The sequence below is a fragment of the Rhipicephalus microplus genome, chromosome 6 (assembly GCF_043290135.1).
Source record: "Rhipicephalus microplus isolate Deutch F79 chromosome 6, USDA_Rmic, whole genome shotgun sequence".
Classification (NCBI taxonomy): Eukaryota; Metazoa; Arthropoda; class Arachnida; order Ixodida; family Ixodidae; genus Rhipicephalus; species Rhipicephalus microplus.
In genome coordinates this window covers 161709779-161729614 of record NC_134705.1, presented here as the reverse complement: position 1 = coordinate 161729614, position 19836 = coordinate 161709779, and the positions used below count along the sequence as shown (strand labels likewise).

At 50.5% G+C, this 19836-nt stretch overlaps 2 protein-coding genes across 4 annotated transcripts in view; both read right to left on the bottom strand.

Moving 5' to 3' along the window:
- Hers (Histone gene-specific Epigenetic Repressor in late S phase) overlaps window positions 1-9001 on the bottom strand; it is an 87412-nt gene extending 78411 nt beyond the window's left edge. For 2 of the 3 annotated variants that reach the window (XM_037418662.2, XM_037418664.2), the window contains exon 1: window positions 8866-9001. The gene's annotated coding sequence lies outside the window, so the exon portion shown is untranslated. Of the gene's footprint in view, window positions 1-8149; window positions 8444-8865 lie in introns of those variants that run through there. The other variant, XM_037418663.2, reaches the window with a different exon arrangement.
- On the bottom strand, window positions 117-3133 carry LOC142765620 (uncharacterized). Its single transcript, XM_075866899.1, has one exon. The coding sequence runs from the start codon at window positions 2539-2541 to the stop codon at window positions 250-252; it is 2292 nt and encodes a 763-aa protein (XP_075723014.1). The 5' UTR covers window positions 2542-3133; the 3' UTR covers window positions 117-249.
- Window positions 9002-19836: the final 10835 nt, after the last annotated feature.

The window sequence follows — 19836 nt, the reverse complement described above, 5'->3', positions numbered from 1 at the left end:
CCAGGTTTTCCATGACCATTTCAAGCAAATTCCATGACCGGTACGTCTGCTTGGAAGAAACTGCGCACTGGAAAACAAACTCCAGAGCGGTAAAAAGAAATTATGAGGCGCTCATATAAAATGGAAACCATGCTGCTTTATTGCATTCCCTTGTCTGAAAGCATTTTTTACAATAAATAAAATATTCAAAGACACAATAATTGTCCCTCGACAAACAGAAAAGCTTGTTTACTTGCATCGGCAATGCCTTCACTGTTTCAAGGATTCAATCTCTTGCTGCAGCATGGAGACCTGAAGCTGTGCGTCTTCCATCAGTTTTTGCTTCTTTGATTCAAGCTCTTTCACAAGAGCCGCAGTCCTCTTCTTTTTCCTTTCAGCATCCAATACGTCCAACCGTTCCTTCTTTTTCCTCTCCAGGTCTTCCTTCCATTTGATGTTGGAACTTCGAACCATGTCTATCATCTTGTCTGTTACGTCAACTTCTGCAACACCACCTGCTGCAGACACCTCATCGTACACTAACCTCTGTGCTACAAGTGACTCCTCCTTCATATTTTCCACAAGACATTCCTTGTTCACTGAAAATCCCCGCTCCACGGAAGAATTTCCATGAGAAAGGCACAGCACAATCTTCACAAACAGCAGTAGCTCTTCATGAGAACTTGCACAGAGTTCCACCCACAGCTTCTCCAAGCGCTCTCTTGCACGATCAAATTTTCGCAAACGCACTTGTGCAGTGCTGTTCGAGCACACTTGTACATATGATCTACTTGCTCTCTCTCCTTGTAGGCCTGTAAGGCGCCCATGATCTATAAGTACTTCAAGTGCAATATTTAGCTGCTTCTGGCCAGCTTCCACAGAAGCGGCACAAACTGCTGGGTTTAAGCAACTGGCCCCCCTTGTCAGCTTGTATTTCAGAGGTGATCTTTCGATTATCTTTGCTGAACAGGCCTTAATAAATAAGATGCATTCTTTTTTGACACTTACCACCGCAGTGTGAGATGGTTTAGTGATCTTTCGCAACTCACTTTTGGCGGCAAGGCCTATGTCAAAGGCAGCTATACCAATGATGTTGTTTGGGTTCTCCAGATCAATTTTTATCAGTTTTGAAAATGTGCCTGCAGCATCCAGCTTTTCCTTTAGCACGATTCGTCCCAGCAGTGACCGCAACAGGCCGTCCAGTGCTGTTGCAAGAAAAGGTAGCATCGGCTTTTCTGTCTGAAACTCAGCCAAAAATGGCTCCAATTCTTCTGAAACTGAAAGCATAAAGGCCAGCTTTACTGGCAGCATCTCGTCTTTCACAGCCGTCTCGACATGAGCATAGCTGCCACACGCTGGAAGTTTCTTTTCTTTCTTGACATGCTCAACATATTTGACCACATTTGGGAGGACTTGCAGTGCCCTAGCAAGAGCCTTGCCATTTTCCAGCCAGCGCACTGAGCAAAACTTTAGCGGAAACAGTATGCTCCCTGTGAAATTGACATAGTCGGCTCGGCGTGCAGGGACGTTTTTGAACAAATTGTACAAGCTTCTAAGAAACACTACTGTGTTCCACTTTGTCACATTGTGGCCTGTTTTAAATGCACCACTCACAACGTGCAGTCCGCAGCTTCCAATGTCCACAATATTCTGATTTCCATCAGACGCAGAAAACTCTTGCTTCAACGACTTCAACAACTTCAAATTGACGTTTGGACCATCCATCGAAAGTTGAAGTATTTTTGCCGGCTCAATGTTCTCAGTGGCCTTTTTGAAAGCGGCAGCTAAATCTTCTGCGCGAGTGTGTCCTAAAAAACAGGACGTCAGGTAGCGGGTTTTGACAACGTCGTCAGCTGGGTCCCAAAACCTGATCAAAACGTCCATTTGCTCTTTCTGAGCAATTTTGTTCAGGGACTCGTCAAAAGCCACGACCACGTGTGGGACACTATGCAGCTTTGATAGCAGCCTGTTTCGGAAGTACGGGGCTATACCGTAACAAATTGTATAGCCAACTTTGTCCTTACCAAGTTGCAACTTCTTCGCGACGTCGCACGTGGGGAACATGATGGGAAAAAGCGCCGCTGACGCTGCTGCTGAACGAAACGATCCATGGGTCGCTATAGTGTTCAGACACCAAACAACTTCTGCTTTCGTGACACATTTTTTGACCAGAAACCCATTTAAGGATGCCTTCCCGTCAGGCGCGACGGCCACCGGTTTAGCAGGCACGCTTTCAGCACTCGTGCTTGGCACAGTCGATACACATTCACTCGTAGTCGTAGCAGTCATGGAACACGGCAAGTTGGGTCCAGCACCGAAAAACGCGCGGATGTTTGTCTGGGAAGCACTTTGCACAATGCTCACAGCAGTTAGGTGTTTCTTGCTCACAGCGTGACTGGAGACAGCAGCGATGCCCATATTGCTAAGCGAGAAAGTCTTCTGGCATGCTGCACAGTGAGCCTTACTTGTATCGTTCGGCACTGCTCTAATCCATGAGGCGTGCTCGGATATTTCCGCGTTCACCCAATCAGGGTTAAACGAACACTTCTTCGCAAGAGGCATAGCAACTCACTGCATGCTCACGGCATCACAAGAAGAATGGCAATATGGCTGCAGCCCAGGCATCTTGATATGTGGATTGGATTGGATTGGATCCGATCTGGATTACCATATTTGCTCTACTACTGTTTTTGTATCCCAGTCCAATTTACGCACCTGTAAACTACACATTTCAGTAAAAAAATAATTACGACTCGCATATTCTGTGCACCTTGCCCTCTGCTGATGGCACTTCCAGCCTAACCAGAAAACCCTCAAGCCGAGCCGAGATCGCGGCCAAGACAAACATGCACAATTTTATGCGCGTGAGTAACGTTGTACTCGGAAAGTAGAAGCGCCAGCTATGCACTGCTTTTTTTTTTAACTATGCTTCTGCTTAGCTGTTCTGTGTGGTTTAAGGAGCGATTTTTAAAGCTTTGATTAATGCTAATGAATATTTTCGTGACGATCTGAAAGACTACAGTCAGTTTCCATGACCTGGCCGGATTTTTCAGAAATTCCCTGACTTTTCCCTGACTTTTCCAGGCGTGTTCAAATTCCCTGACTTTTCCAGGTTTTCCAGGTTTTCCAGGTTGGTAGACACCCTGTAAGTGCACACAAAAGGCGCGGATTTCTCACACGTTGCCTAATAAACAATTCGAACAGCCTAATAAACAATTCGAACAGTGCCGATTCATCTCACTCTTCCACCGCCAGCCTCCACTCGCGTTGGAAGGCTGCACTGCTCAGCTCGAACCTGACAGCACAACTCTGGGCCGTCCAGCGTGCCGAGGAAGCCGCTTCGAGACAAGGTCTCGGAACCGCATCCGCGGTGGGTGCCCAGGCCCACTAAAAAACGCCGGACTAGAATCGTCTGGATTCGACAAATAAAGTTTATGTTCTTCTTCTCACACGTTCGAAAACGCCAAGTGACAACGAATAAGATAAAACCAACGAGGTTGATTGATTTGTGGGGTTTAACGTCCCAAAACCACCATATGATTAGGAGAGACGCCGTAGTGGAGAGAGAGAAAGAGATAGACTTAATTTCCGGCAGATTGCTGGGATGGGCTCCCACCTAGGGGCCAACGGAGAGACCGTGTCTCCCGGCAGCTTCCTTGGCCTGCTGGATCGCCCAAAGTTGTTTGTCCAGGCCCGAACTGAGCAGCGCAGTCCGCCAACGAGCCCGAAGGTCTTCATTGGAGGCCGCGACCCCAGAATTTCTGACTAATGCTGGACACTCCCATAGGATATGGTCGAGAGTGGCTCTGGTGGTACAGTACTGGCATAGATTAGAACTATAGACGTAGTGGAGGTCTCCGGAAATTTCGACCACCTGCAGGGGTTCTTTAAAACGTGCACCCAAATCTGAGCACACGGGCCTACAACATTTCCGCCTCCATCGGAAATGGATCTTACATCTTACTATAATGTAAGCTGCGTCCTCCGGGCATCGTCCAGTGACCAGAGGGAGCTGCGTTGCTCAACACTGGCCCGCCTCAAAGTCGCTGCCATTGGCCGTTAAGGGGCAAGCAGAAATGGACGCGTGCACCCCGGCCACAATCTGCGCCCTGTCATGCAGGGCGCTAGGCGCGCGCATCGCGTTCCATTTTTTACCGAACCCGTCCCAATGATGCTTTTTTCTTCCGCAAGGCTATGTGTTTTGGCGCTGCAATTCAATCGAAAAACTCCACTGCACGGTGCCCATACGCAAATATTGAAGGCGGTATCTTTCATATTTCACGCAGAAGATAAGGACACAATTGCCGGACGATACATTCGTAAGCGGCAGGACACGCGCGTTTCGCCTCTGTAGCCTTCGCAGCATTGCCAAGAAATGTCGTCTGCGACGCTGCAGTTCCATCTCGCGTCCCGCCCACGGTGATCGTGCCTCAAGCGTTCGCAAACGACGCGCGGCGTGTGGAGAAAAAAAGGGCACGGAAGAACGCGCACAGCATCGCTGACGCGGCATGCGCGTCGCCTATACGCGTTCACGCATCAGCCGCACGTGCCGGTTAGCGAGCGGAACTGCCTGCGAAACGGTACAGGTTCTCGAAACGTCAACTTCTGCTCTACCCTACTGTCTTCGTGAAAGCCAGCAGCAGGATCACGCAGACGCATCGAATCGTTAGCGTCTCAATTCTCAGGATCTCCGCTCACCAGTTGTATTCGTACACGGAACTGCCAGTTATTTTGTTTCATGTTCAAGGCATCGAAGGAAGGAAAAAAGAAAAAAACTTTATTCGCAAGGGTTTGGTACAGGGGTCATGAGCTTGATGGGTGGGGCCCCAAGTCCAGGACTCCACTGCCACCTGCCTGACGTGACGCAGAAGTGCAAGCTGCACCTCGAAAGTATTACAGAACTCGACTGTATAACGCAGTGTTTCGGTCACCCTTTTCCCGTTTCTTCGCGACGCAACTGTAGCAACGTGACTGCAAACAGCGACGTCTTCGGTGAGAGACTGTGCAGTACCGCGTTGAACGGTCCCCGAGGAACCTCCGAAAAAACAAGCGCGTTGCGTTATTTGGCGCCGGAGTTTGTCGCCCTTTCCGCGACATTCGTCAGATGCAGCAACGGATCCGCGCGAGCGACGTTGCGAGAGAGTATATAGGCTCTCGATTGGTCTATACGCGAGTGGTATCGGTTGCGATGACTGTTTCCTGCCGTACTTTTTTTTTCGCGGAGTAGTACGCCCACATGGCCTCGTCTCGCATGAATATCGTGTTGCGATCACTGATTTCCACGATTTCCCTTCGTCTCGTGCCTTCTGCGCCAGCGGAGGCAGCAGCGTGTAGCCGAAAAGCGCGATATTCTGATAAGTGGAAGGCTTACGGCTGCCCCGCCGCGGTGGTCTAGTGGCTGCTGACCCGCAGGTCGCGGGATCGAATCCCGGCTGCGGCGGCTGCATTTCCTATGGAGGCGGAAATGTCGTAGGCCCGTGTGCTCAGATTTGGGTGCACATTAACGAACCCCAGTTCCGGAGCCTGGCTCCACTACGGCGTCTCTCATAATCATACGGTGGTTTTGGGACGTTCAACCCCCCATATCAATCGATCAGTCTTAGGGCTGACTTTGTGCGCGTGCTTTATGAAGAAATAACAAGTGGCGAGGATGCGCCTTTAGGAAGAAGGCGGCAAAGAAACCCCTCAATCTACCATCTGAACTGGGGCGTAGTGTAGGCATGTTTAGAGGCCGCGGCCGTGCGCGATTCAAAAACTGATATCGCTCGTGACTGCATGGACTGGTGGCGCCACGAACTGCGCCGAAATGAGTGTAGGCGCCAGGAGACACAGACAAAAAGTATGAGCCGGTGCGTGGCAGAACATCGCACGCGTTATGCTATGGTTGTATGTTCAGACCCTGCCGGCGAGAAGTTGACTTTTCGTACACGTTTGGATTTCTTTTTTTTTTTGCTCTCGTGTATGTCAATTAGAAACGTATAGTTAAATAGACCAAAAATAACGTCGTCGAAAACTTTCATTTCTTCTTTGTATGTTGGTTTCAGTAGGTCCCGTGCCTCACAAAGCATCATTCCTCCTCTCTCGCTCAGTGATACTACGTTGTCGGTCGCCTGGGAGAACGACGCATGTGCCGCATAGTCCTCTGATCAACCGGAGTGTGTCGCTCCGCCGCGCATAATTAGCTCCAGATCTCGACACCCACCACGCATTAACGAAGCACGCACGAGAGTTCAGCTAACACCGTTACTGCGTAAGGCGTTCCGACGGACTACTTTTCGATCGCGGATGCGACTAACCGTGACAAGGCATCCCTTTGGGGCTCCGCAAGTTTGGTCGTCTGCTACGACACAACGCATCTGACCAGTGCAAAGAGCGCAGTCTGAACCGCGCTTATCTAGAGCGGTCGGGCGCCTGGCTCTGGACTGTAGAACCGACAGGTGGCTCAATCGGTGATGGTTCTTGAATCAGCGCGGCGGTGGGTCCTTATATTTTCCCTGTACCCGTAGTTTGCGCACTTTTCAAGATGGCTGCGGACGCTAGCACCACCCTCATGTTAGCTCGTAGCCTCCAAGATTTTTCTTGCCTGCCGCACGAGCGCTAAACGCCCGTCATCCATGGCACCGCCACCTACGTAGGGTTAAGGGTCTTTGTACTTGGCCTTTAAGGTCAGCAACGTTGGCGTTTGCTAATTTCAGAGGCTATGCCTTGTATTCAAAGGGTTTCCTGCTGAATGAGCGCGAAACGCCCGTCATCTATGGCGGCGTCACTTACGTAGGGTTAGTTATAATTAATTTTAATTACGTTTACGCCTTTTTAAAACTGTTTTTCGTTAGTTTTGTTGCATATAAGCTCCAAAAACTCAAAAACTTATTTGAAGACAAACCCTACTTAAGTGGCGCTACCACCGTAGTTCCGACGACGGCCGCTTCCCAAGTGACCGCCGATAATCCGGCAGGCAAGTTCAAATCTAGGAGAGGGCTGTGGTTATTAGCTACAAGCTTCCATTCACGCGCAAGGTCCTAGCATGCGGCACGATTAGGTCTGCCATCACTGCAACTTTTTTCACCTCTGTCTATTTGTGCAAAAGAAACGGCCGCCGAAGCGACTGAGCGGTCGCTCGAGAAAGGTGTCGACTCAGACTGGACCAGCCTCCGACAAAGAAAAGTTGGCAGAGCTTGGACGCGAGCGCAATTAGCGTTTTACATACGCAACAGGTACGCCAAAACAGTTATTACGCAACTTTGTACTCTCTGTTAGATCCATCACCGCGAATGGAACAAACGCAACGAAACCAAGATGTCGTACCAGCTTCGCATTCCGAGGTAGGAATGCCGCGCAACTTTTTTTTTCTTCTTGTTCAATCGAATTCGCAGGGTTAAACAAACAGGTCGCGGCAAGCGCGCAGACACAGTGCGTCGTCGGCGCTACTACAGTGTCGGAAAGCAGTCACTAGGAATCACCGGCAATCTACGGCATTCATTCACGAATGAAACGCAGATTCAGCGTCGGGACAAGACGAGGTGAAGAACTCGGCCCGTAAGAGACGCGCGACTTGGGACTCGCATCGCCCAACTTCCAACCAACTACCGACACTCGGGAAAATGTAATAGTCCACCACCTTATATGATGCTTAGATCAATAGCGCGTTATCACGACAAAATGCGCGATGAAACGAATGACAAGCGCTAACCAGGTAGTGATCGTGCAGTTCCAACTTAGGCAGAAACGCTATCTTTCCACTTCACTACGGGCAGAAACGGTGGCGAAATCGAAATAACCGTCGCGTTAAATGCTACGACGCGGCTGCTTGGACAGAACCTTTCTAGAATGTGAGCGACCAACTCGGGAGAGTCGAATAGGAAAGAAGCCGAGGTACTCGACGTGTACGCCGCCCCAACACGCGTTCTCTTTTGTTTGTTTTTTTGCGGCGCTGGCGGCGGCATGGCCTAGAACAAGCCCGAGATGCCACCGACCGAGCCGAGCGCTGTTCACGGGGAGTCCCCGAAGTCGTCGCTAGGCATAGCTCGACACCGGCGCTAGCACAGCTCTCGCCTGGGTAGGCGGTGAACTACGGGTAGGCAACTTCTTGTGCCTAAGCGCCACCGGCCGCGCTACGCTAACTAGGAAAACACGAGAGAAAAAAAAAAGAAATGAGCGTGAGCGCACTTACGAGGAGCCAGCAGCAGCGCAGGGGAAACAACACGCAGTGGAGGGGTACTTCTTCACCGCACAGGCGACGTTCGTAGCCGACGGGGCAGCGGTACTCACAGTGCAAGGCCGGCCAGCATCAATAGCTAGCGCTGGCCCCCGCGCCGTACTTATCCACTGAGCAGCACCACAACCACCACTAACACCACCACCACCACTTGTGAACACAGTCTTGGGCGAAGAAAGAGGCGAGCATCCTTTCGGGTCGCAAAACGGCGACAAGCGCAAACCGCAGAAACTCTTGTTTGGAAGACGGCGCACTTGTTTCTGCTTTTTTGACTCGTTGCCAGACGTTTTCCGGAGGCTTACTTGCGAGCCGATGCTCCTGCCGATGTCCGCAGCAGCAGCCACGGGAAAACGCCGCTAGAACGGGCGTAGCGCGGCGTACGAGCGAGGGAAGGCAAGCGAGGAGGAGTAAGCGTGGCGTTAGGCTTAGCAAGCCCCTCGCACTTTTGCTAGCAGCCAGCGACACGGCTTGCTTGACAGCTGCGTCGACAGATGGCGCTACCTGTATTCCTTTTTTTTTTTTTTTTTTTTGGCTCGGTTACGATTGCATGCAGTGCTGCCGCTGGCTGCGTCCGTTTTTTCCGCGCGCGCCCGAAGCAAGGCGAATTGACTACGAGCGCGCGCGTCTCGCGAAAGCGGCAACGTAGTTCCGAAAGGAAGCAGAGAACTTACGTTGATGGCGACGTCGAGGGCACGGCGTAAATCCAGGGCCGAAGGCGTCAAGGACCCGACACGACACTGAAGTAACAACAAAAAAATAGAAACACTGACGCAGCCAGGAAACCCTTCGCAACCCCCCACCCCTGAGACTGCCGCCGAGGCGTCGCCGCGGTCGCCGAGACGAGGAAAGCAGCGGCGAGGATGGGCCAATCGCAGCGCGCGGCACGGACAAGCCGAGGTGTCGACCAATGGGAGAGGGCGTAGCGGTGGCGGTGCACTACGCTTCGCTTCTCGCAGTTTCTCGCTCTTTCCCAGTCCACTCTCTCGCTAGGTCGCGGTAGCAGTAGAGAACGCGGAGCTACATCTCCAAGCGTGACGCCGCTAGCTCTCGGAGAAGATGATAACCCCGCGCTGGCTAGAATGTAGATGCGATGACGGGTGAGCGAGGATTCGCGAATGAGCTAAGCTCGAGAGTTGCTGCCGAAAATCGCGCTGTCAAGCGGCACTTGACGAGATGCGCACGTGCGCTGTTCCTTTCGCTGTGTTTGTGCGTGCCTGTATCCAACTAAAACACAGCGGCGCAGTTTGTTATTGCGACGGCAAAGAGGGAGATTAGGAGTAGAGCGAAGGACGCGGGAGGGAAGAAGGTCGGTGTTGAAGACGACGCGGGCAGGCAGTCCCGTCGCCAGCTTTCATTTGACTAATTAAGCGTCAGGGGCGCCCGCGCGTTCAATTAGAGACCGCGTTAGCGAGAGATCTATGCCGGTGTAGAAAGCGATGAGAAGGTCGGTAGAGGAGAGAGAGAGAAGGTGAGGGACGCGCGCAGGTCACGGCTTTTGTTCCGACTGACAGCTCCCGGCTGCCGCTTTTTTTTTTTTTTTAGTGTTTTGATTCGCGTGAGATGAGTTTGGTCGAATACGCCCACGTTGACAGCACACTTGTTGAGTCGCGCCGAGAGAGGATAATAGAGTTGGCGCAGAAATCAAGGGAGGAGGGGTGGTACAACCGGAAGTCACAGAAGTCACACTATTGTTGGGTTATCGCGAATTATATCTCTGTAGGTGAACATTTCGCTGCGGTTTCTACGGTAGTTGTGGTGCTCGGATACTGAACCAAAGATAGCGGGTTCGATTCCGTTCGCGGTGGTCGCATTTCTTACAATGTGTATTTACAGTTCGTTACTTTTGTTTCTTTGAGCTTTTTGTACAACCCACTCCTGCTTATGGGTTGCAAAGCAAGCCAGCAGAAATAAATAAATAAGTAAATTAATGAATGAAACGCTGAAGGTCCGCGTACTGTGCGAGTTCAGTGCACTTTAAGGACTACCGCGTGGCCCAAATTTTCGGGGTTCTGCACAGCGGCGGGCCTCGTAATCGTATACGAGTTTCGGCACGCAAAACTCGCATATGTACCATTTGCCGTTATGTTCGGCCGCTTTCCCTGACAAATATGTGGCAATGCCCTTTGGCTGGCGTCATGCATTACGAGCGTACCCAACCTAAGAACTTTTACCATACGTTACGCCACCCTTCACAGGTGCAATGATGATATTCGCACGTCTACGAAGTCCACGAAGCGTCTCACGAAATCCAGTTCGAATAGACGCCCCGTTTGATGCAACGTTTATCAAAAGCAACCGACGCGTTTATCTCGCGCGCTATCTGAAAGTAGCGAATAAAAACCGGGATGATTCGGTACAACCTCTGCGCGCGTTTCCGCGTTCACGATCGTCCTATAGCGAACCGAGGGAGCAGTCACGTGGGCGCGGCCTGCGACGCGCACATAAAGGTTCCCTAAGCTAAGCAAGTCTATTGATGTCGTATGCCGTTTTCGGCGGACCGCGCGCTGTTCGTATGCAAACACTCGTGCGTTGGCGTAAGCAAACTACGAAATTATGCAATGAGGGCCATATAAGTGTCGACTCATCGGTGATCCCAACCGTACAGAAAGAAAGCGGGACACGATTGTAGCAAAGCCAAAGAACAGTCGTCATATAAGCGCACTATCTGTGTATGCACTGGTGTCCTCCTATATGGCAGGGGTCTCAAACACGTGGTCTGATGCGAGGTAAAAATACCCTACACTGCTCTCCCTCTGGATCCTCCACTGGGAGAGTGTTACGAGCCGCGTCGGTGGCCGCAGCGGACCCAGTAGGTAGCGTGGAGCTGGGTGGTGGTCGTCATTCCGCAGGCCACGGGGACGTTCAGAACTCTCGAGAGCTGAGGCAGAGGGACAGGCGTCAAGGAAAACTTAACAAGACGTTTATTTGCAACATGTTGGACAGTAACACGTCCGAACGACGACTCTTCTCGCGACACTCCTCTGTTCCCTTCTGGCGGGCTGCTCCCGCTGCCTCGCCGGGCAGTTCCGAAGATAGGGGTGGAAATGACACTTCGGGGAACCAACCACTCATAGAGAGCACAACACAAGTATCCCTTCACACACGTGGCAGATGAAACGTGGCACACGCGCGGGGACTAGGAAGCGACCACGCAGGAGAAATTCATGGCAGCCGCTCCTGTAGCACACAACCGGCCTTCCCCACATTCCAGAGGGGCCCGCCCGTAGCCACTGCCCCGCAGGCAAAGCGCACAGCCGAGACAAACAGAGCCGGTGCAGGTGACAACCCGCACCCCACAAAAGAATGTCCGAGATGACGGGAAGGCACGCTTGGGGGCATCCGGCCCAAGGACTTCGTTACTGCTTTGTAACAGAGAGGCAATCTTTTAAATCCCACAGTTAGCTCAAGCTTCCTCCCTCCGGGATCCAACCTTTTGCACTGTCCCGGTGCTGCGAAATTATTATATACCAGGTTACGAACGCGAGCGCCCTTACATCGATCGATCGACGGAGGGATCGATGAATTAGGAATAAATCATAATAATATCTAGAGTTTAACGTCCCAAAATCACGATATGATTATGAAAGACACCATAGTGGAGGGCTCCAAAAAATTTCGACCACATGGGGTTCTTTGACAGGCACCTAAATCTAAGCAAACTAACCCCAACATTTTCGCCTCCATCGAAAATGCAGCCGGGATTTGATCCTGCGACTACCGGGTTAGAAGACGTTCATAAGTATTAAGATAAGACGCGAGAAAAGCAGTCTGAGAACGAGATACATTGGTGAAAAAAAAAAAACTTGCAGGGAAGCCGTTTTGAAGATTATCAAGGCCAAAGTCTTATTAAACGCTTCGTCAAACGCAAAGGTTGACCGGCATCCTAGGGGGGTCGGCGCCTACACGAGCGGTTTAGTGAAATTCGCTAAGACACGTTACCGGGCTAGTCGGTTTGGGTTCATCATTTGTAAGGGTATAGCGCACCACTATACAAGGACACAAAAAGAGAGACGCACACACACACAGTGTCCCTGTGTTTCAAAACACCCGTATTCTCTTTAGGGCCCGTGACAGAACTACGCGTGAAATCATTGAAGCCTTTGACATTGACAAAATGAAAGATAAATGCGTGACTGTGGCTTCGATAGCTTCGTCAGCTAAAGAAAAGAAGTATCTGGAATCTTCACTTTGAAGTTGGCGAGTTCAGATCGTCGCGATCGATTATGACGCGTGCATGAGGTGTGCTGTATCCTAACATGATATGTTCCAGGTTTTATCGGTCCACTGTTACTGTATAAATGGCATGTGTGATCGCAAATAAAACAATAGTTGCAAGTTATCGCTATGTGTATGTCCGTCTCTCTTTTCGTGTCCTTGTCGTGGTGCGATATACCCTTATAAATTGTTCAGTGAAGTTGCCATCACGCGATGAAGTCACCACATGACGTCACAGCTTACCGATGCCTGTGACGTCATCGCTCGGTCAAAAATGAGTCGATCACGGAGGCCACGTAAAACTACGTTACACACCGGAAAGCTTTCAGAGGGCATGGATCAACACATCGGTCGAGAAGGAAAAGAATACGGCTTGCGCCTTGTCGATGTCTGGTATGTAAATTACCATCATTAATTTATTAGAACAACTTCGCAACTAATAAGTCATACAACAAATACGTGATCACTTTTAATTAAAAACTATTCGTTTCTTGGCCAATCCCCCAGAGTGGGTGTCAGACATATAGTTTCACTGTAGAGGGGACCCTGGCGCTGCGATCGTCAGCAGGCATGGGAATGGTGGATAGTACGTGGTTTTGCCTATAGTTTTCGTACTTGTGGGCTACGAACGCAGTTGTGGCTTCATTCATTGCAGCGTTTCAGTTTTTCTTCCAACATAAAAGAACCTATTCGAATAAAAAAACCTATAAAATAATTTATTGTATCGTTATACCATTGTATCATGATATCGCATTGAGTTCTTGTGTACATGTATGCCACATAATCATGTATATTAGAGCAAATGTCTTCACAGTAACGTAGTGATGTTAGTCGTGAAATATAGATGTGCCGAAGTGTATGTGCCCTGTTACTGGAATGGTATGAAGCCTTTGTGTTCTGTACATGCTGTGAATAATTTTTTTTTCTAAACGATAAAAGAACAAACCGTTTTGAACTTAGTGACCCGATTCAAACTGGTGAGCTTAACAGGTAAAAATAGTGAAACGTAACTGATAAACATTTGCTGATTGTTGTTTCGTGAAAAAACAGCTTCAAGCCATGACAAACCAAACGGAACACAGAGCGCGAGAAATATAGGCAAATCCATCTGCTACCAATACATGCTCGCTGAAGCGCCGTTACCAGCTCTTTGACACATTAGCGTATAGTGTATTTATATGAAACTCGATGGTGTCAGCCATACATGTATGTTACCATCATGTCGCCTTAGGCGGATGCATAAAATTCGCCTACTACTTGGCCAATCCTACGCATTGGGTATGAGCCACGAAAGGAGGAGGAGGAGGAGGAGAAGAAGTGAGCCTGTGACTTTCTGTAAACCATCCATCGGTACAGCATTGGACGCGTTATCCGAAAGTTGTGGCTTCAATACTTATACCGACAGAAGTTGTTTTTTTTTTTTCGTCCGCTCTAATTCCTGTTCATTCCCGACACAGTTACTGCACGCTACTTAAAAAAATTAGAAGCTACAGATAATGCCCCTTCGCACGAATGGCGTTGTTCTCTGCTGACTTCATTAAGCGCGTAGGGTAACAATACCGGAGAGAGCTTATCAGTCTAATCTTTGCGAGCGTCAAATCTTATCTGCGCCGCGGAGGAAACTGACGCTGCTTGTCAAACAGTTACTATCGAGCGTTCCGTATATACAATCTCTATAGGCGACAGGCTCGCGGAGATTGGAGAGCATACGCACACTGCCTCGCGTGTGAGCACGCTATCTGATAAGCGCGTGCGAGAAAGCGTTGAGCAAAAGCTCGTCAAGACCACGACAATCAAAATGAAAAAAAAAATAAAAAAGGGCGGCACAATATATGCGAGGACGATGAACCATAGAGCGAATAAAGTGGAGATATCCGGATTTTCGATTATGAGCTGATTGAAAGAATCGCAGCGGTGGAGACCCGGGGATAAACTTATCTCCCGCGGAAACTAATCTGTAGTGGTAAAAACGCAAAGGGCCTGATGTTTAATTTAACAGCTTAAGGTCTGTTGGCGTGCAAAGAATATACACACAGCTTTCGGTAGCGCATGCCAGCCTATAGATACATGTACCAAGCAGCTCCAAGCATCTATATTGTAACCAGATACAACAAACCATAAAAGTTTACGGAGCGGGGGCTACACTGCAATTCGAATTTCAACTCTGTTAGTGCACGGCGCTTCTAACCCACAAAAGTAACTGCGTAGGCCCCTACAAGCTGGAACTCCTGTTTGGAGGCTGTGTTCTCCGACAAAGCGGGCATGTAGCTTTCTCGGAAATTTTGCGTTCCGTGGGGGGGGGGGGGGGGGGGGGGGGTTATAGTACAAAAAGAGAAGTGAGGGTTAGGAGGACTGATGGTAATAGATAAAAAAAAAGATGCAGAAAAACAAACATCAAAGAGGAACTATGATGCATAAAGAAATCAGCTGGGTACACAAGATTTATTTACGAAACAATAGGATCTGTGGTATTACGTCCCAAAACCACGTGATTTTCAGAGACGCCATAGTGGAGAGCTCCAGAAATTTGGACCATCTGGTGTTCTTCAGCGTGCACTGACATCACATGGTACACATAAGCCCCTACCATTTCACCTCCGTCGAAGTGCGACAGCCACGCCCGGCACCAAACGCGCCACCTTTGGGTCAGCAGCCGAACAACGTGGCCAGTGATCCACAGTGGAGGACATTTATTGACAGAAAAACAGAGAGGTCGGTCGGAGCGATAGTAAGGTGTAGCCCGCCAAAATTCGGAAGGCAAGCCTCACTGCCTTGCGCAGTATAGGTGCGAGAGAGAACGAAGACAATGGAGGGAGAGCGGTGGGGTAGAAGGTTGGAGCCTAGAGTGGTATAGAGAGTAAAAATAAAAATGGCCCCGTATCTGCATGTCACACCACAAATGTCGTCGAAAGACGATGCAGTCTTGCGTCTGGAGAGAGTGAACAAAACGTTTATTTGATGTTCTGCGCAAGAAAATCGGTGAATGGTATTCTGGAGGCGCTGCGTTAGAGTGCCTCGAGCGAGCAGCGGGGGCGAACGAGCACATCGAGTCACGTCACACGTGAGACATGAGCGTTAATTACCTGGCACTTATCTGGAAAAACAGAGCACGCGGCGTGCGCGCCCCTCTCAGAGGTGATAAGGTGTAGAACGCTAGGCGACGGGTAGATGCCGCCACCGTGCTGTCTCAGTAAAGCGTTGGAAACGCCTTTCATTGTCAGCGCAGCGTGATAAAAGGAACGGTTCTTAGAATTACTTACGTATGCTTTCTCTACCATAAAGCCACACATACAGAATATTGACGTGTTGTTGCGGTGCCTCAGATATGCGCAATAATTGCTTTTAAAGCGACAATAACACAAGTATGAACGCCGAGACGAGAAATGTTGGTGGGCGCTGCGAATGTGGTCGGCCGTTTGACGTAACGTTTCCGGGGTCCCTGGGACAAGTACGGGGTCCCTAGGACGACTCCAGCGACGAGTCGGCCTCGCTGTGCCAAAGCTCAACGGACCTCGGGAGGTCCATTGCGGAGAGCATCATCCCACAGCTCCTCGTTACGTAAAGGGTGAAGGAAAGCAGGTAAGGGAGGAAAGATGTTCGCAGTCGGAAATGCGGCCGCCGCGGCCAGGGATTTGCTTCCGCGACCTGTGGGTCTAGACCACCGTAGCGGGTAATTTCACAAGCTTAACTACTATGTCGATGTTCATGCGGCTACCTACAGGTTAAGGCCCGACTACACGCGCGCTCTGCAGCATTTTAGCGCGTGGCCCTTTTTTGACGCGTCGTCGAGCCCTTATACTTTGCAGAGGGAGCGCGCGCGCATGCTTGTACAGCCGCGCAACCTCTCTCTCCGACGGGAGAGTGAATAAATGAATAAAAAATTTATTTTATATGAAGGAAGGACTGGGCGGGTCCCTATTCCGAGACTCCGTTGGATTGCGCTGCAATTCGCGCCCGCTACACGAGCCTCCGCTGGTCCTCGAGAGCTGTGCCCGACGAAGCCTCCTCCCACGTTGGCTGCGTAATTTGCGCGACGCTTCTATTTAGACTGGCGAGCCAAAACCACGTGAAACAAGTCAGCGCGGCTGCCAAAGAATTTACGCAACGCACTAAAATTGTTCTGGGTCTATCTTCGCCGTTATGACCGGGCTGCTGTATAAGACATGGTCTGGAGCGTGCGCAGACAGGTCTCCTCAATTTTAATAATAAGTTCCTTAGCGGAATGAGGCAAAGTTTGTCTTCGTAGGTGGCAGTATATCTGTGTATGCTGTAGCTGGTATTGGTGGTTGAATGCCGTGGTCAGCTGAAGGGTCGGTATGCAGAACCCGGGGAAAGAATGCTCGGGTCGACTTATGTGCTAACTCGTTTCCCCTGTTGAACAGGCAGCCAGATGAGCTGCTTTTTCGTGGCTTGCGTTCCATTGGAAAAGCTGTCCAATCCAGACTACGCATCGACAGAACCGCTAAACTACAACGCTACGCTGGAGTACTACCGACAGAGCCGTTATACGTATCCTCCCCCTCATCCTTCACTTAACAGAGCAGATGCTGTCGCTTGGCGGCAGCTACAGACCAATTCATTTCCTTGCCTTTATATGCTAAATCGCTTTCATCCGACTCTCTACCCCTCCTACTGCCCCTTCTGTGGATCCGTACCGACGGTGTACCACTCCACGTGGGAATGCTCTGCCCTACAGGGCGTTCCTCCCAATCCCTATCCCACCCTTTCCTCTTGGGAGTCTGCACTGCTCAGCTTACGCCGGCAGGAACAGCAGCAGCTGGTCCAGCGGGCTCGCAGGGTCGCTCAAGGCAATGAAGCCCTGGACTGAGGGCCCCACCCAAAGAAGGCTCAGTGTGCATTTGTTATTAATAAATGTTTATTCTCTCTCTCTCTCTTCTTCTCTCGTGGCTTGCATTTAAATACGGCCTCTCATATAGTTGTGGTACGCTACCTTTCAATCTGTGAGTATGTATAGCGCAGAGGAGTGCGTTGCTGCTAGGGCTACTGCACTTTCTTCTACGACAGATGCATCGGAGCATCTTAGTGATAGGCTGTCAACTACCTATACTTTGGTGAACGACCGCTATTGTAGAAATTCCTTCCACGGGCCCCGCCACGTCTACGAAGTAGGCTCCATCTGTGTTACTCCGATAAAAAAGAAGTCGGTGCCGCGTCAAAAAAAAAAAAAAAAAGCTGCGCACCTTCTTTCTCCGAAGAGTGCTCGACGTCGAGTCAGACAACCACGTGCTGAAACACTGAAGCGCGCACGTGTGGGGAGGCCTCGTGAAGCTATGAAGCAGGCCACACTGAGTCGTCATTCAATCAGGCTTGGCAACAACAGTAGGAAGCCGCCTAGCTGCCTTTCCTTTTTTTTCTCTCTCTCTTAAGGCGAATTCCAGTGCGAGAACAGCAGCAGAGGGGCAGGGCCCTGAGGAGTGGGGGGCAGAGCGCTGAGTGCAGGGCCACTCAACCTGCCACTGGAATGCGCCACGCTCCCAGAGGGCAGGTGAGAAGGTGACGAGTAGAAAGACCGTGTGACCGAAACATTCCAAGCCCCGGCATATTCTTTGTGGGGCAGCAGCAAAGTACGCGTGAAATCGGTCCGCCACATATTCTTCGTTCTCCTAATACCTAGTATGCCTGTGAAATGACTCATTCGGCAAACGTCCAGCTCTCATCGTAGCCATCCGTACAAAACAGGGGTGTCAAACTACACATGGTTGCTACCATTGCCACCGCGCTCACCGGCTGAAGAAAAATTTGGAGGCTATGACGTTCAAGGACCACGTGACTCGTCGTACTGCACCTACTCCACTTTTCAGGCGAGAGCACTGCAAACTGCTCCTGGCTGCTCTGGGCACAGCAAAAGCACTATCGCTCTACTAATTGATGACAGTGCTCCTGCACGTGTTCGACCACTGAAACACGCCGGCTTTAAAGAGAGCACTTAGTGTGCTTTTGAGTGCTCCTGCTCTCCCAATGGAATTCGCCATTGGTCGGTTTTGAGTCTCTTAGACAGAGGACTTCACGTCGCACGCCACGATCGCGAGAGGTGCATGATACCGGAGAAGGTAGACGTGCGCCAGTGCGCGGAAACAAAGGGCGCTTTAGAGCCTCGAACGAACAGGTGCGACAGAAACAAGAAGACTCTCTCATCGCCAGTAACAGCTGGCGATGAGCAGTTGAAAGCCGTGAATGATATTCTCCCATATGCGTCTCTCCCGGGGAGGGGTTTTCTGGAATGGAAACAGAAGCCTACAGGTGTGCGCTTGCGAAGTACAAGTGTAGCGCAGCTGCTGCCGCCAACAAAAGCCCGAGACGAAATGCGTTGTTCTCGGAGTGTGGAGGTCAGGAGAATTGCGTGTAGCGCGCGTAAGAGAAGTTCCGGAAGTGTGGTTACATTGGTTTATGTAGGTTGTGTTCACGTGACGCCGCAGACAGGCTCTCTATCTTAGGTGCCTCATCACGGCGGCTACCGGGACTCTTTAGCTCATTAGAGAGCGTCAGTGCAAGGGAGAACACGGTCGTTCCGACTAAAAGGTCGCGCGGATTCGGCCCCGGCAGCGGCGGTCACATTTCGATGGAGGCGGAATGGTAGCTGTGGCTGGGCGATGTTATTAACGCGATAGTAACCATGGTCAAAGTGCTCAAGGTCACGAGGCGCGGTAGTCGCTTTGCCCTGCCAACCCTTTCTGCTTAGCTTCCAGCGCTTTCGTCGGGACGAGAGGGCTCGTTAAAGAGCTCGTGTCGCAGAAAACCTGCCGCCGGCGTCGGCCCCGTTGGTAATGAGCGAAAAATCGTCTGTGCGTCTGTGACCGAAAAATCAAGGTACCGAGATAGCCGCGGGAGGCCGCTACTTGTCCACGCGTGCGCGCGCGATAAGGCTGAGAAAGCCGCGCATTCGAAGAAAAAAAAAGCGGTCAAGGTCACGAGGCGCGGTAGTTTCTTTGCCCTGCCAACCCTTTCTGCTTAGCTTCCCACTCTTTCGTCGGGACGAGAAAACAGATAATGCAATTGCAGCATGCGACAAACCTTTGCAACTCCACTCGCACTGGACGGATTCTTAAAATTTCACCGGCGTTGAATTCGTGAGGCAATGAGTTCTTCTAGTGAATTCATTCTATGGTTACTATAAAAAGTGCTTCAGAGCCCCTTTAACGCATTTTGTTCGACAGGTGTCACGACGAAAACGAGCCCATTCGGCGATAATAGCGCGCGTTGGTCCAATCTACTGTGTGCGTGTTCATGTGCGTGCGTGTGTATGTAACAAAACATATGAATAAGTACGCACTTAGCGGTTTAAGGGTGCACTATGGGCCGGATTTCGCTATCGCGTTCAACTCTTAAAGGCGAAGAAGCTTAAGGGTCCCCAGATTTTAGCACGTTAAAGAGCACCAGATGGCTAGAATTTCCGGAGCCGTCCACAA

Excerpts from the sequence above, each read along its gene's own strand:
- LOC142765620 (XM_075866899.1), bottom strand. The coding sequence starts at position 2,541 with ATGCCTCTTGCGAAGAAGTGTTCGTTTAACCCTGATTGGGTGAACGCG.